The 16817-nt window shown below is 36.5% G+C and overlaps 1 protein-coding gene across 2 annotated transcripts; it reads left to right on the top strand.

The window, feature by feature from the left end:
* The first annotated feature begins 5957 nt into the window (after positions 1 to 5957).
* LOC110763785 (ion channel CASTOR-like) lies at positions 5958 to 16321 on the top strand. 2 transcript variants are annotated; one of them, XM_021966653.2, is made up of 12 exons: positions 5958 to 6622; positions 6705 to 6776; positions 8747 to 9352; positions 9476 to 9658; positions 10885 to 10944; positions 11155 to 11358; positions 11520 to 11768; positions 12959 to 13057; positions 13457 to 13651; positions 14021 to 14113; positions 14705 to 14959; positions 15644 to 16321. In XM_021966653.2, exons 1-12 carry the CDS (start codon positions 6161 to 6163, stop codon positions 15860 to 15862), a joined length of 2697 nt encoding a protein of 898 aa, XP_021822345.1. In that variant the 5' UTR covers positions 5958 to 6160; the 3' UTR covers positions 15863 to 16321. The 2 variants fall into 2 exon arrangements, with proteins under 2 accessions (XP_021822345.1, XP_088102941.1); XM_088246815.1 differs by lacking the exon at positions 12959 to 13057 and adding an exon at positions 13115 to 13213 and having other exon boundaries at positions 5959 to 6622.
* The last annotated feature ends 496 nt before the right edge of the window (positions 16322 to 16817 follow it).

Genomic DNA, 16817 nt, shown 5'->3' with positions numbered 1-16817 from the left:
TAATTCATTAGTATTCAAAATAAAAAGGGTTATTCGCAGTAATGGTCCCTCAACTATACCCGTAGTTATACTTTGGTCCACCAATTCAATTATTAGTTGCAGGGGTCACTCAACTAGGTGCTACGTTGCACCAGTAGTCCCTCCGTCAAACTCTGTTAAATTTTCTGTCAAAAATGAGGATAAATTCGGAACAACTTTTCTTTTTAGCATATCACCTGCATATCACCTTTTCTTTTTAGCACAGAAACTAAAGAACTCTGCAAGAACAGCTTTTTCATCAAAAACCCACTCGATTGTGAGTCCATTCCCATCCCCCAACTCCATCAATTGTTGGGTTGCAACTTCAGCCAACGTATCCAAGGAAGAAGAAGAAGATGATGATGATGAAAAAACCCTTTTGTTTTGCTTGACCATGGCCTTCTAAGGAATCAAACACCCATCAAATCCATATCCACGAAGTGGGTTGCAGCAGCAATTTCTCATAGCCATGGCCATGGCCTTCTTAACATCATCTTTCTTCCAATTTTTGACGATAACAAAAACCTCAGAGAGAAGATTCAACGAATTTGAATCATGCCCAAATTGAAAATCACCCTTCATTCCCATAACCAAAATGCAAAAACAGAACTTTCACCTAAAAGATTAAGAACACTGAAATAAACCCAACTCGATCTGTGCAGTAAAAGCCTTCGGCACTTCCAGACCCAATTCTCACTCTCTCGACGACTCTCGCTTTGCACCAAAACAAACGCTCGCAAGCCAAGATAGCGTTTCACCACTTCTCGTCCGTTTGGGTAGAGAGAAAAGAAGAGAAAATCAAAGCTGCGAAAGTTCGATCCATGGCCCATCTTCTTCAAGCGTGAGTGGAGGAGGAAGGCGTGGGTTGAGCCAATTCGGCCTTGCCCCATGCCGCGACGATCATCTCGTCCTCGATCCATGTACATAGGCCGGTTATAATCTTTTGGTGGTGAAGAATCCAACCGATCGAACTTGGTTCTTCCTCTATGGTTGTCTGAGTAATCCAATCGATCTCTTCGCATTTGATGGTCAGGAAACCTGCCTTCATGCCTTGGAGGTGGCATCCCAGCGCCAATATCTCTAGGGCCATCTCTAGCCCAGCCACGAGGTGGAGACTTATAGCCACCATTCAAGCTCCTTCCAAGTGGAGGATCAACTGGAGGACCAGGGAAGCATCTAGGAGGACCACTGGGAGGAAGGGGAGGATTGTTGAGGAAAGGGAGGGTTGTGGATGAATTTTCGAATTTACCCTCATTTTTAACGAAAAAAGTCACAAACTTGACGGAAGGACTATTGGTGCAACATAGCACCTAGTTGAGTGACCCCTACAACTAATAATTGAATTGGTGGACCAAAGTGTAACTACGGGTATAGTTGAGGGACCATTGCTACGAATAACCCAAATAAAAAAGGATATTGATCCCTTCCTGAGGGCAGTTCTAGCGACAAGGGCTGGGGAGGTTTAGGCCCAAAAACGTTTCCAGCAGTTAGGGCTGGGGGGGCAGCTACTGGGGCCCACGAAACCAAGCCAGCCCTTAGGCAAAATGAGCCCTAGTTCAAGTCCGGGAAATTTTAAAAAATCGAAAAAAATCTTTATAAAATACAAAAAAATTCAGATTTTTTTTAAAATAAATACTTAGTCATAGTTTCCACTTCCCACACCAAAAATCTATACAAATTTCTCTCCTCATATCTCATGTGAATAGTTGTTGCCATGGCAATTGGTGAAAACACCACAACCTTTTGCAAGGGCAGCCACTATTCATGTGAATAGTAGCTGCCCTAGCCACCCCCTTGCCATGGCAAAGAGTTCACTGCTGGAAGTGCTCTAACAATTAACGAAAAATTGAGCAACTTTGCACATTAAACCCAAATTTCTTCTTCTTATTCTTTTCTTCTTGTCATTTCTTCGCTGAAATTGAGCGACTTTGCATCTAAGAACAAACTCCTTGGAGATAAGAGTTTAGTATGTTGGAAAATTTGGGGATAAGGGTTTAGAATGTTCGAAAATTTGGGGATAAGGGTTTGTCTGTTGGAATAGTTGGGTCTGTTCGAAAAAAATGGGGATTGTGTCTTGTAGGTACGGCCTTTGGGTCAATGCCTAATTAGTTGGGTCAATGGTTAATTAATATATATATTTAATTAATCAAAAGATGGGTCTGCCTTGTGACTCTTTGGCTATGTGATTTAAATTAAACCCGATTAGTTAATTAATTAATTATTTATTTATTTGAATTATTTTTAAAATTCAAATATCATATATTGTTTTTGTCTGATTGGATTTGTCCTTATCTGATACCTGTTGGAATAGGTATCAGCCACTCTATTTAAACACAAGCCTGGTTCGGTACAATTACATCAAATTCGCATGAAATATTCATATCATCATTCCTGTATAGCCTTAGAGATAAACACACATATTTTGCCAGAAATCAAAGCCCTAGTGCTAGGACTTTGATTTAGATAGTTGTATCCTCGTTGAGCAAACGCCTGCAGAACTACAAGCACTGAGTAGGGGTGAAATTCTGTTTCAAGAACATTGCAATTTTGCAAGCCTCTATTTGCAAGAACAGTCAATTTTTAATTTACTGCCATATTTAATTTCATTATTCTATTTGTTGTTTAATTAAATTATTAGAATAATATTGATTGTTGTTCCTCCAACAAGTTTCACTCAAGAGAATGAGCTAGACCAAAGTCAAGCATTCCCACTAAAAAAGAAGAATAAAAAATTGAACTCTTGCATTGAATTAATGTGAAATTTCTCTCTCTTCAACAGGCGCTTTGGATATAAACTAGCCAATAAAGTATAAACTAATGCAACTAGGAGGGTAATTTCTCTTAATTTTTTTTTAAATAAAAGGTATATCCAGGCGGCTATACCTTTTCAATATAATATATTTAAATAGTATAGCCCAGCAACTATACTATGGTATTTTATTTTATTTTTTAAAATAGTATAGCCGCGCAACTTTACTACGGTAATTTTGTTATTTAAAAAAAATAGTATAGCCATACAGTGTTACTACTGTAATTTTTTTAAAAAAAAATTAGTATAGCGGCGTGGTAATACTTATTTTGACACGTGAGCACTGGTGTTGGGCAGGTACCCATTTTTTTGCGATAAATCATATAGCCACGCCGCTATACTAGGGTATTTTTTTTATTTTTTTAAAAATAGTATAGCCGCATGGCTATACATATTTTGACACGTGTGGAGCTAGGCCATCTCCCTTTTTTCTATAAATAGTACAGCCGCGCGGCTTGACTCGGGTATTTTTTTTATTATTTAAAAAATAGTATACCCGCGAGGCTTTACCACGGCAATTGTTTTTAAAAAAAACTAGTATAGCCGGTCGGCTATACCTATTTTGACACGTGGGCTCGAAAGCGCTAGGTGGGTCCCTTTTTTTTTCTATAAATGGTATAACCGCGTTTTTCAGGCTATACTCCGGATTTTTTTTATTTTTTTAAAAATAGTAAAGCCGCGCGGCCGAACTACGGTAATTTTGTTTTCGGAAAAATTGTATAGCCGTGCGGCTATACGTGTTTTCACACATGGGCAGACTCCATGCCATTCTTTCTTTTTAAATTATAAATAGTATAGCCGCTCGGCTATACACTGGTAATTTTTTTTAATTTTTTTCAAAAAGTATACTCGGGTATTTATTTTTAGACTAGTTAAAATACAAGTTTTTAAAAAAGCAAATGTATAATACTCTTCTTGTACACATATATACGTATTTTTCAATAATACACACAAAATTCATATATTATACACATAATTTTCACATATTACTGCAAACATGTTTGAGTTGAAATTAGTCCCACATTAATCCCACATTGGAACACTAGAGTGGCTTGTGGGTATGACCTTTGGGTCAATGCCTAAGTTGGGTCAATGGTTAATTAATATATATATATATATATATATATATATAATTAATTAATTAATCAAAAGATGGGCCACATTAAAAACAAATAGTTTTAAATTTGTCCCAAAAGATCGAAAAGAAATTGCTCCCGTCTATTTCCCTACTATGTTGTGTGAGCTGAATTGAATTTATCAACTTCTCTTTAATCGACTTCTGATTGTTAACCAAGCAATAAGTTTCAACTCATATTTTATGTTGAGTGCTGCTAAACGAACCCTAAAATTAACTGAGTACACCATATTATCAATCAAAATCTAGATTCAAATCAACAAGGTTCCCTCTAGTAATGAGTTTTGCTTTCTCAGCCGCATTAACAATTTTTAGTTTCCACACCTACAAATATGAAGATACCCTTCAAGGTTCAAAATTTTCAAATCTCCCAGCTTAAATGCTTCGTCCTCATCATCACATGAATACAACGAACATATCGAGTGTTAAGAGAAGTCAGCTTCGCAATTCCCCTCGGCAAACTTTCTAGATTAAAACAATAATCAAGGTGAAGATGTCTTAGGTTCACTAGTTTTCTAATTTGCATGCAATCGTTGATCAACAAGGTTTGCAAGTTCGATAAATCACACCATGTCTCCGGCAATATTTTCACAGTAGCTTACAAAATTAAAGATTTTGATGCAAACTCAAAATCTAAAAAGAGGGTTCATATTCATGTAAAAAGAGAAACTAAGTTTAGGATTGGTATTAGGGTGTTCTATGATAGAGTGTATTAGGGTGTACTAGGGGTATTTTGGTAGTTAAAGAGGGTGTACTTAGTTAATTTTACATTTTGATTTAAATAATAGGGTGTCCTCAGTTAATTTTAGGGTTTGTTTAGCAGCACTCTTTATGTTTATAGTGCACCATTTCAATCCAAACCATATGTATCTACTCACAACACAACTCATGGTTGTATTATCAACAAAGAAATGCCCAAACAATACGCTTCAACCCATATTTTTTGTTTTATAGTGCATCATTTCAATCCAATCGTGTTTTAAAATCGTATGTATCTGCCATCACTGCAAATGTTGTTCGAACTCCATTGGTGTCAAAGTGTCATGCACACAATAGTTAAATTTTTCACAACCCACCTTCACTAGTAAGATATTGTCCGCTTTAGGCCAGGGCCCTCATAATTTTGTTTATGGGCTCAAGCTTATACTACCTTGCCCAAAAGATTTCTTGCTAAGAAGTGAAGTGGTAGTCATATATGACACATCACATTTCACTCGCTGAGCAATGTGAGATTGCTCACTAATCTTTTCCTTTCTCGCCTTGCGTCCTTCAAGGCTCACAAGTCTTACAATACGCCATTTTGATTTCCTAGCAAGAGACCTTTTAAGCAAGATAACATAAGCTTAAGCCTTGGAACAAACTTGTTAGGGCTCAAGCCCAAATCAGACAATATCTTGCTAATAAAGCTGGGTCGTGACAAAATTCCCTTGCAATTTATGGGTCATTTATATTGAAGTTCACATTCCTCATAATGTGCCATGAACATAATCGATGATGTGTGTTGAGAAAAACTTCATCCTTGACAACATATATAGGCTTCTTTTTTTCCTTCATAGAAGTCAACACGTTTTAAGGACCCAACATTATGTAGTTGCAATATCATCAATAAGAAATGCACAACCAAAAAATATCGTCTTGTTGTGGTTGTTTACACCAACAAACATTACTAAACATTTGTCATATACGCTGGTCTTGTGCTTGATGTCAAATATCAACATATCTCCAAAGCAACAATAATTATGTAGAGATTGAGAGTCTCTCGCCAAAAAATTCTCCGCCTCTACACCATATATGCTATAAAAAAAAACAAAAAAAAAAACTCAAAGTCGGCTACTACCTTTGTGTTCATGTAGTTTTCTCTTTAGTATTTCTCTACTCTATCTGGAATAAGAACAAGCATTTTCAAAGAAATTATTTCGTAGTACCAGACAAATTCAGAAGCCATTACACCTCTTTAGTATAAAAAATTTATAAGTCTTAGGTCAACGTATTTTGTGGTCACCCCAAATTAATTTAATAACAAGGCACTAATCAATTCTAAGCCTAACAACTCCTTCCTTAAATTCAAAACAGCCACCAATGATTTCTAACAGAGTTCTTAAAACGATTTTGCAGATACAATTAGCAAGAAATAAAGCCCAAAAATATTCCAAATTGAATTCCCGAAAAGTACCTAAACTTTTACAATTATCCCAACAATGTCCCTCGACTCCGACTCAGCAGCAGTGGCTTCCACCAGCAGAGACTGGTACTTTCCCTCACCGCCCTTCATCCAAACCAACCCGAACTCAACGAAATTTCCAAAATACCCTCGAAGATTCCCAACAAACCCCAGGCCGTCCCAACACCTTCCTTCCGATTCTCGGCAGCCGTTTGGCGGCGTTTCGTCTCCCAATTCGTCGCCGCCGTTTCGCAGCGTTTCGTCCTCGACCTCGGCCCCTCACAGAGCTTTTAACCATGAGAGGCTTAGACGGAGAGTCGACTTCGGTCGCCGGCGAGAGAAGCCGCAGCAAAACGACGTCAATGAGGCCATTCCAAGCGTTTCCGACGGTGTTTCGAGAAGAAGATCGGAGGTTTCGAGTGCGGTTTCGGGCGAGAAGTTTTTGGGGTTTTGGGGAAATGGCTTCAACGTTCGGTGGAAAGTGGCCTTTTTCGTAGCGGTACTCTTTCTCACCAATTGATATATGTACATACATATACATTTATGATTTTGATCCCAAATATTTTTTGTGCATCTGGCAGATTGCGACGACAGTATTTTCATCAGTGGTGTACCAGAATTTCTGTTTACATATCCAAGTCAATGAGTTGCAGGTATAGTTCTATTGCTTGCGATGCTTACAGTATTTATTTATTAAAGAATGAAAGAAATGAAATATTGAGACATCGCACTTAGTATTACTTGGCACTTTTAATGTCGATATGCATGTACAGTAAAAAAATTGAAATTTTTGCAATAAAATAAATGAAAAATTAGTTGACATGAAATGAAATAAATTTAAATTTAGTTTGGATGTATGTAGTAAATTAACTCATAACTTATATGAATTACTTGTATTTCCGTATATGAAATCTAAGATTCCTTAACTTGTACCGGCGGACATACCAAGTTGCTGTTCATATGTCCCGTACACCTTATCGCATTGCAATTTCCGTTCTTCCTTGTAATTTATTTTGTTTTCCTGAAGACACATTAATATAATAGTCCTTTTGGTTGATCAGATACTGGTCTTTAGTTTGTCATGTAAAACTAATAGCATCTAACTTGAATAGCCATTAAAAACGAAAGGATTCTTTTTAACAATTTGTTGAAATTTTAGTTTACCAGAATCATTGGTTAAAAAGCTTGTGAGATACCAAATATTTTTGTGAAATTCAAACATTGAGCTTCAATAAGATTCAGCCTGCAAACACTATGAGTGGAACTAAGCAAAGTAAGGTATTTAAACTTATTGTTTCAGTTTTGGTTGATCTTTTAGATAACATACGTGATTCATCGAAAAAAGAAACATAAAAACAAAGAAGAAAAACTTTAAGGCTGTGTATGGATGGCTGCAATAGGAGATTTAAATGGATTTCATGTGATAGGATACTTGTATTTTCCTTACTCAGTCCAATTTTAAATGAAAACAAAACTAAGATTTTCAGTCATTTTTCAGCAAAAGGAAAAACAAAAACAGAAACTTTAATCTGAAATTTGACTACTTGACACACACTCGTGTTTCACTGCCTTCCCGCAACATTCAGACTTGTAACTAGGCTTTAATGTTATACTTGATTCTGCACCATCTCACCAAAATATGGGAGTCCTTCAAAAAATAGTAAGGGTTCGTTTTGGCAGCCCTAGTTAAACCAAAGCAAAAAATTTCTCAAAATACAGACTGGCCCAGAAGAACAAGAATGATATTTGATTGGCTAAAAGGGTAGAGCAAGAGTGGTTTTTTGAGGTGGATTAAAAAGTACCCAAAGATTTTCTAAATTAATTTACCAGGAAAAGGAAAAATACAAAGGAGGATCACAGAGGTGCTTAATTGACAATGATGCCTTTATGTTGGAGCACTGAAAACACCACAGAAGCCTAGTTGGTTCTGGCAGATCCCTCAGAATTCTCTGAGGTTGGAGCTCTTAGTTTGAAGATGAGGTGTTTTTATTCAATAATTTTTCCTTTTCCTTTCCTTTTTATTTTTTTTCTTGTTTCACTCCTGCACAGCAGGAAGAAAAAATACCAACCTGTTTGGGGTTTAAGATATCCAGAAGGTATATATCTATACAACCCTGGTTTCTGTTTGCCTAGGATATTCCTACTTGGGCAGGTTCAAATGCCGGAGTGAGCCAGGTCAAGAGTTTTTCTTCATTTCTGCCACTAAGATGGGGTATCTCATACTTTTTTTTCGTTACCGTTTTCTTAATTTCCCCCCTAATTTTCGTAGTGGCTTTGGTAAGTTTTTGTACTCTTTCACAATTTTATTTTTTAAGGCTTTTTTACTAGAATGCCAATCACAATTTTCAATTCAAACACTGTCAAAACCAAATTTACGAATAAGATAAGAATGAGAAACTTATGTGTTGCTCAGTTCATATAACAGCTTGTGCATCTAGTTTCATGTTTCCTCGGATAGGTCAAAGTGCCTTCCAATGATGATTTCTTTTTCTGTTTTTTTCCAATCTGACTACGATGTTGTGTCCCCTAGATATGAGCTGGGCCTACTATTTTTTCTGTTAATGTACGGAACTTTGTTTAAATGGTGAGGCCATACTAATTGAATCACATGCTCTGCTTTCAGGAACATATTTCCAAGCTTGAATTTACGTTACGAGCCCACAATTTGTCAGATTCTACGGAGCTCATCAGTTCCTTTGGGCAGCAGAGTGATCTCCATAGCAAAAGTTTAAAAAGATTAGCTCTTATGGTCTCCCTCACACTTTTATCCATGCCTGTCCTAGCTTTCAAGTACATTGATTATGTCTCTAGATCAAGGTCATCAGAAAACATTTCAGAAGAAGTGTCTCTAAACAAACAGCTAGCATATCGGGTTGATTTGTTTTTATCAGTCCACCCATATTCTAAGCCATTGGCATTGTTAGTTGCAACTCTACTACTTATTTGTCTTGGTGGTTTAGCACTCTTCGGAGTGAAAGATGATAGCTTAGCAGAATGCCTTTGGTTGTCGTGGACTTATGTAGCTGATTCTGGCAACCATACTGACTCTGAAAAGATTGGGGAAAGGCTTGTTTCAGTTTCCATTAGCTTTGGCGGTATGCTTATATTTGCAATGATGCTTGGACTTGTATCTGATGCAATTTCGGAGAAGTTTGATTCATTGAGGAAAGGAAGAAGTAAGGTGGTTGAGCAAAACCATACTTTAATTCTTGGCTGGAGCGATAAATTGGTAAAGTTCTGATTGCTTTGCTTATTTTCAGAAAAAGGTTAAAGTTTTACTTTAAGGAAAACTGTTTTAGTAGCTTGAACTGCGTTTTTGTTCCATTTGTTAAGTATTCCATTGTAAATTCAGGGATCGTTATTGAATCAGCTTGCAATAGCCAATGAGAGTTTGGGTGGAGGGATTGTTGTAGTCATGGCTGAGCGAGATAAAGAGGAAATGGAACTTGACATTGCTAAAATGGAGTTTAATTTCAAAGGAACATCTGTAATATGCAGAAGTGGGAGCCCTCTTATTTTGGCTGACCTGAAAAAGGTATGACTGCTTGCCTTCTTTGGTTTATTTGAATTTAAAATATGGTTAGAATTTTCTCCTCTGCGACACCCATCAATTTCAGGCGGCATGAGAGGCAGGAGAGGGGCACAGTAAAATATGATGAACTTCATAACTCCAATTTTTATACCGAATTTTATGATCTACCTCAGTAGGATAATTGAACTGGAACAGTTAGATAATTGAGTGAAGATGTATTAATGCGGGTTGGCACATGGGGCCAAATGGGTTTGGTTTTTGTGACAACTCAAGTCAGTCTAGTTTTCTCACTTTAAGTCATATTTTTGTGAAATGATGGAGTGATTTTAAAATACCTTAAAGTGTTTTGGACTTGGTATTTTTGTAAATTTTGGCACAAGCTCATGGTGTTCACTTTGAAATGTAACTTGCCATTGACGAAATTCAGAGTTATCTATTTGAAGATCAACTTTAGTTATCTGATTATTCTCAACTTCAGTCCTAGGGGGTGTTACGTACCAACTACAAAGTGTTCCTTTTGTTATATACACATCAACAAATAGGTTTAATTTCATTAAAATAGAAAAAGAAACAAACGAAATCCTTTCTCAGTAATTCCTTAAATCTTTGTGTTTTTAGTTTGCAGGACTCAAATATCAAGACTGCCACTCAGATACATGATTGCGCCTTAGTGATTTTTTAGTTGTTGCATCAAGAGTCTGTTTAGATCTCAGTGGTACAAATATATTACAGGATGTTGGATAGACTGCATGGTTAGAAGAGAAGTTTCCCCTCTAAAAGTCCAAAACTATGCCCGTTGGGCCCAAGTGTAATTATGGGGGCTTTGGTCTAAAATGAAATATCCATGGTAGTGCAAGAAGCTGAAAATAAAAAGAGCAAAATAAAGAAATAAGTAAGAGTCAATCAAAAAGTTTAGCCACTATTTTAAAGGTCTACTTATTTGGGTCTTAGGAAACAGACAATATCTTTAAGTTTGATAAGGGTCTTATCCCCTCTCTTCATTCTTCTTCATCTCTTTGTTTTCTCTGAAATTTCAGCAGCCATAAACCTTCTTTGCTCTACAAAAATATTATATTTATTAGATTTTCTGTCATTCTAAGCCCACGATAATCATAAGAAACACTCACTGTGTGTTAGAACTGTTTTGTAATGCATGCTATCATACAATGCTGAAACTATTCATGCCATTTGTATGCCTCTCTATGTGTTACTTATACAACTATTTGCAGGTCTCTGTCTCTAAAGCCCGTGCAATAATCGTCCTTGCTGAAGATGGAAATGCTGATCAGGTATATTTGAATTAGAAAATTTAAGTTCTCTAATATTTAATATCATACTATACTTATATTGTGTCAAACTAGGGTAATTTTTTTAATATTATTAAAAAATAATTAGTTTCCTTAAACTTTTTAAAAGCATATAAGTCAACTTTACAGAAGTCTATTCCTTTTCCTTTTTTATTCCTACACGCCAATATATTGTTCACTGGTTTGATGCAGAGTGATGCCCGTGCATTGAGAACAGTTTTAAGTCTAACTGGAGTAAAAGAAGGGCTGAGAGGACATATTGTGGTTGAACTAAGTGATCTTGACAATGAGGTTCTTGTTAAACTTGTTGGTGGAGATCTTGTTGAAACTGTTGTGGCTCATGATGTAATTGGCCGTTTGATGATTCAATGTGCTAGGCAGCCTGGACTTGCACAGGTCACTTTCTGTTAGTGTTGCATGCTTTTAACTTTATTGTGGATGGTCACACAATTCTATTTCAGTGCAACTTTTTGTGATTTTTTTTTTTTGGTAACTAAATTTCTTGTCGATTATGGCAATTGATTGTCTTCTATTCCCCCTCTGATGGACCATAGCAGATCTGGGAAGATATCCTTGGGTTTGAAAATTGCGAGTTCTACATCAAAAGATGGTCACAGTTGGATGGCATGCATTTTGAGGATGTGTTGATCAGTTATCCTGATGCCATTCCTTGTGGAATCAAGGTTGCATCATTAGGTGGTAAAATTATTTTGAATCCTGATGACTCTTATGTTCTACAAGAAGGCGATGAAGTGCTTGTCATAGCCGAGGATGACGATACCTATGCTCCTGCACCATTGCCTACGGTGATTTCCAATTCCTTTAAAGCATAGAGTTTCCAAATATTAGCTTGGTGTTTCTGCTAGTTTGTTTTATCTTTTTTACTTTTCATTTTCTCCTTTTGTTTGTGTTGATGGTCTACTTAAGGTTACTACTTCTAGAGTAACTTCAAGGTACGTCATTAAAAAATAAACATATTTAGTTAAATTAGTTCTCAGAGACATTGATTTCTACTTGTCCTAGTCATGATGCATTTAGGGTCACTGTTTGAGGGTGACAAAGAACAAATAAATAAATATACTGCAGATAGATAAGTATTTTTTTTTCCATTCAGCAACTATCGTCCATAAGATTCAAACTCAGGACCTCCTCCAACAACGTGGTACGAAATGGTCATTGGGAAACATATTACATAGATAGAAAAAGAATTAGTGCATTAAGAAAGAAAAGTTTTTGGCGACTTGGGTATCAGCGACTAGCCTTTCTTTCTAGTTCTCAATATCACATCAGATCCTTGATGTTTTTATTTTTGGTTAGGAAGCAATCATTCAATTACTGCGCTGATGATTAATTATATGGAACAAATGGAAAAGCTATTTGATTGTTTTCAAAGTATTTATTGTGGAAATTTTCATTCAGCTGTTCTGTGCAGATTTTTTTTCCTTTCTTTTTAATTAATGAAGTTTCAGAATCGTTTATCATGTAAAAAAGAAATCGTTTGATGGATAAATCCATACATATTACAACATTAGAATATTAAAAACATCTACTACTTGACCTTAAAATTTAATCACATTGGATGTGCCTTCATCATTCGTTCTTTTGGCCTAATTGTTCTAGACATGTCCATTGTGCATTCAAATTGCAGGATCATGATCGTTTTCCTTTATAGATATTTTAGGTAGTGCCCTTTGATGTTGTGATGTCTGTCGAATTTCATGGTTACACATTGGTAGTACCATTCTCCGGGGCTGTTGTCACAGTTTAGCCCCTTGTTATGATCATTAGCCATCGAATGTCAGAATGAACACAAGATTGAGTGAAAATGCAGCCAATGAGAACTAGAGCTGCAGAGAAAGGGCTATAAGTTAGAGGTCAATCTTCTAAAGAATAAGCTCTTTTAGACCACATTAGGATGATGCCTACCATGGAATTATAGTGAATGGAAGATAGCATAATTAAAACTCACAAAACTATAATCACTTTGATCATTCAGGTCAAAGAGGCATCTTTCATACACATTGCCCGAACAGCAAGAAAGCCACAGAAGATTCTACTTTGTGGATGGAGGAGGGACATTGATGATATGCTTGTGGTAAGTTCTTTCTGTTGATGCCCCTAATTTTTCTTTTTCTTCGCCTGAATGCTGCAGGTCTGGAGAGGAAGTCTACCCAAAGACTTTATTGTTCCGAAGTCTGCAGAAAGGATACTTTTTTGTGGTTGGCGGCGAGATATGGAGGATATGATTATGGTAATGAAACTTGAGGTCTGCAATCATGCTCCCAGTACTTCGGGTGCAGTTCTAGTATACAAACTGATGATACTCATCTCAGAGACAGCTTCCTGTTTTCCTATGCAGCTTCAAAATAGACTGCATTTCTGGATTCAAGTTTAAAAGTTTCAGAAGTAGCACTGCCACATCTACATTGGTGCTGTTAATTGATTATTAAATTTTGCTCTTATAGAATTAGATTCATGCATCTATGATTTGTAGGTATTGGATGCCTTTCTAGCCCCTAGTTCAGAGCTCTGGATGTTCAACGAGGTTGCTGAAAAGGAGAGGGAAAGGAAGCTCATTGATGGTGGCCTTGACATCAGCCGGTTGGTGAATATAACTTTAGTTAATCGTGAGGGGAATGCTGTCATACGCCGTCATTTAGAAAGCCTTCCTTTGCAGTCTTTTGATTCGGTGAGCAACAAAGTATTTAGTGTCTCCTTTATAAATATCTGTACTGAGGTAGTAAGAGGGATGGAAATTCATATATAAAGAAAATGATGACTCATGCTTTATGTGAAATGAAATGATCAACATCAACCGGACCTGCGATTGGAAAGAACCTGCTGGCTGAGTTTTCTATCTTATTGGTGTATCGTTTCTGGGCAGTGATATTATTTTACCATCTAAAATGTGGTAGACCAGTTAGTGACAATTACTTAACCTTCATTGGTGTCTTGTGTAGGGTCTCTACTTTTCTGTGACGTTTATGATAATTACTTAAACATGTCTAAATCATTTCACAGGTTAGACATGTGCTCATCTAGTAATTCATCTGTACAGATCTTAATCTTGGCTGATGAGTCTGTGGAAGACTCAGCAATTCAAGCTGATTCCAGATCTCTTGCAACATTACTTTTAATTCGTGATATTCAGGTATTTGTGATTTGATTTTTGAGTGCACCATTAAACTACTGGCACAATTAACTTTCTAAAAATTATTTCTTCTATTGTCGTAATTTCTCAGACATTATACTCTTAACCTGTTTTGATTTTGTTGGTAAAAGACTTTATTTTTTTCTTTATTTCTTTTATTTTTAGGGGGGTGGGGGGGAACTGTGGGGGGTGTTTGTGATCCTGTTCTAGAATCATCAGTCCGGACATGAGTGAATTTGAAATGAGAAAGCTAGCTTCCAACAAATCTGGGTATTGATATTCATTGTTTTGTTCTATTCAACTTGCCACTTTCAGCTTTCATTATTATTGTACAGAATGAGAGAATGGTTTATTTTTTATTTATTTATTCTTTTTATCTATTTTATTTTTTGCGTACATTGGAAGTTATGTAATAGCATTGAGATTTGAGTAGAATTATATTTTTCCTTTGTATCATCAAAGATTTAATTTTCTTTGAGGACTATATGTGAAGATATCATACTGGTTGCCGAGGAGATTCAAGTTATCAATTTTCATAGTTTATCTATCTTCAGTTCCAATCCTATATACTTGTGTTATTCCAATTTTCAGGCTAAGCGTCTCCCCATGGTAACGCATGTTCAAAGAGGAAGCTTCTCACAAGGCTCATGGATAGGAGAAATGCAGCAAGCTTCAGATAAGTCAGTTATAATTAGTGAAATTCTGGACCCAAGGACTAAAAATCTATTATCCATGTCAAAGATCAGCGATTATGTGCTATCGAATGAGCTCGTAAGCATGGCATTGGCCATGGTGGCTGAGGATCGGCAAATAAATGATGTGTTGGAAGAGCTGTTTGCAGAGGAGGTATTCTTCTCTTTGTTACATATGATTCCATTCCATGCAGTAGTACCAGAATTTTATTTGCAGTCAAAATAGACTTCACATGAGCTCTCCCTTCAAACTGTCCACTAGAACATGTCGCTTGATTCCAATGATCAATCATAACATTGTGAAATGGCTTCCCGCTGAGCCTTTTCCAACATTTGTTATCCTGCCCTTGGTAGTTTAATAAATTTCTGGGGTAAAACAGTGTAGTTGCCAGATTTTACTATTTAGGATAACTCCTCAATGGAGCCCAAGTCACTAACTAATACAGAGCAGATTTCCTTTTCCTATGAAAATGGAAGTTGTGACTGTTTCAACCGAATATTTTTTGTCTCCCTCTGCCCAATTATCTTGGCATTTTGCTTCCAAAGGAATTCTTCTGTAAAAACTAACTTCTCGTATCTTAATCCAAGCATTCAAGTTACTAAAACCAAGCATCTGTGAAACCTGCTCCAAGTCCCAAACGATATCAGACCTCAAGTTTGACCAAGTATAAACTGCTTTCAGTAAAGCAGTAGGATCACCCAAATTAGTGTCTTGGATAAAATCATTAAAAACCCTGTTGTTATAAATGGTTCTTTAATTCTTGATGGAGGTGCAGTTTGTTCTTATAAGTGGTTAATTACTTATTTCACCAACCTTACCTTGTGTTTGATTTATCAGGGCAATGAATTGCAAATAAGGCAAGCAGATCTCTATCTCCGTGAAGGTGAGGAATTGAGCTTCTATGAAGTACTCTTGCGAGCTCGACAGAGGAGAGAGGTCATGATTGGTTACCGTTTAGCCGATGCTGAGAGAGCTGTTATCAATCCCCCATCCAAAAGTGAGAGACGGAGGTGGTCAGTGAAGGATGTTTTTGTGGTGATTGCGGAGAAGGAATGAAGCATTTCTAAATCAACAGTGAAGACAGTGTTTGAAATTCCATGTGAAATCGGGGATGATCTTACTCTCTTCCGTTGCAAATGCCCATCTGACTTTGAAGTAAGAGAAAGCTAAAAAAACAAAATCCCTTACAGACTCCCTGTGCCAAAAACTAACCTCAAAGTTTTCAGATCAAATGGTCACTGCCAGTAGAGATTAGTGTACTGGCTGCTGTACATTATGTCCCATCGATCAGTGAGTGCTCTACAGTAGCCGAAGCTATGGGATGTTGTCGTCGGAACGAGGATGAATTCATATTTGAGGGTGTTTTCCGTGTTCAACATGTGATTTTATTTTTGGCCATGTTCCTATAGTTTGAGCAATGTTTCATTCTAGTACGGTAGTTTCAATTTTGGACCTTTTGTTTAAGCTCAATAAATAGTTTACTAATGTGGTATATAATAACATCATTTTATAAGATCAATAACTAAAATATACCATATGAGTTTAGGGCTTTTCATTAATAGGCATATTTTAGTATGACATACTCGTAGGTACAAAGAGTTTAATATTGATGCTGATATGGACAACCCAAAGTTCAATGTTGGGATGAAATTTCCAAGTAAAAAGGTCTTGAAACAGGCTATATATACAAATTTATGGAGCATGAGGGTCATATCAATGCAAGGTGGTGAAAAATGATAAGTTTAGGTTGTATGCTAAGTGCAAGGAAGATTGTAACTGGAGGTTGTATGCTTCTTTGATGCATGGAGAAAACACTTATCAAATTAAGAGCTACCCTCCTAAGCATTCATGTTCCAAGGTTTCCATAACAAAAACATCACTTCAACTTTCCTTTCTGAATGGTATATGAGTAGGATTAAAGATGATCCTAAGATTAAAAAAGACAACGCTTCAATCAGAGGTTCATAGAGAATTGGGATAGAAGTTTCTACAATAATCAATGTTATAAAGC

This window comes from Prunus avium, chromosome 1 (genome assembly GCF_965620075.1).
Source record: "Prunus avium chromosome 1, drPruAviu1.hap1.1, whole genome shotgun sequence".
Classification (NCBI taxonomy): Eukaryota; Viridiplantae; Streptophyta; class Magnoliopsida; order Rosales; family Rosaceae; genus Prunus; species Prunus avium.
This window is presented reverse-complemented; position numbering and strand designations above follow the sequence as displayed.

Excerpts from the sequence above, each read along its gene's own strand:
- LOC110763785 (XM_021966653.2), top strand. The coding sequence starts at position 6,161 with ATGTCCCTCGACTCCGACTCAGCAGCAGTGGCTTCCACCAGCAGAGAC. Across the intron at positions 6,777-8,746 it reads TCCAAGTCAATGAGTTGCAG|GAACATATTTCCAAGCTTGA; the intron begins GTATAGTTCTAT and ends CTCTGCTTTCAG. Across the intron at positions 10,945-11,154 it reads AAGATGGAAATGCTGATCAG|AGTGATGCCCGTGCATTGAG; the intron begins GTATATTTGAAT and ends GGTTTGATGCAG.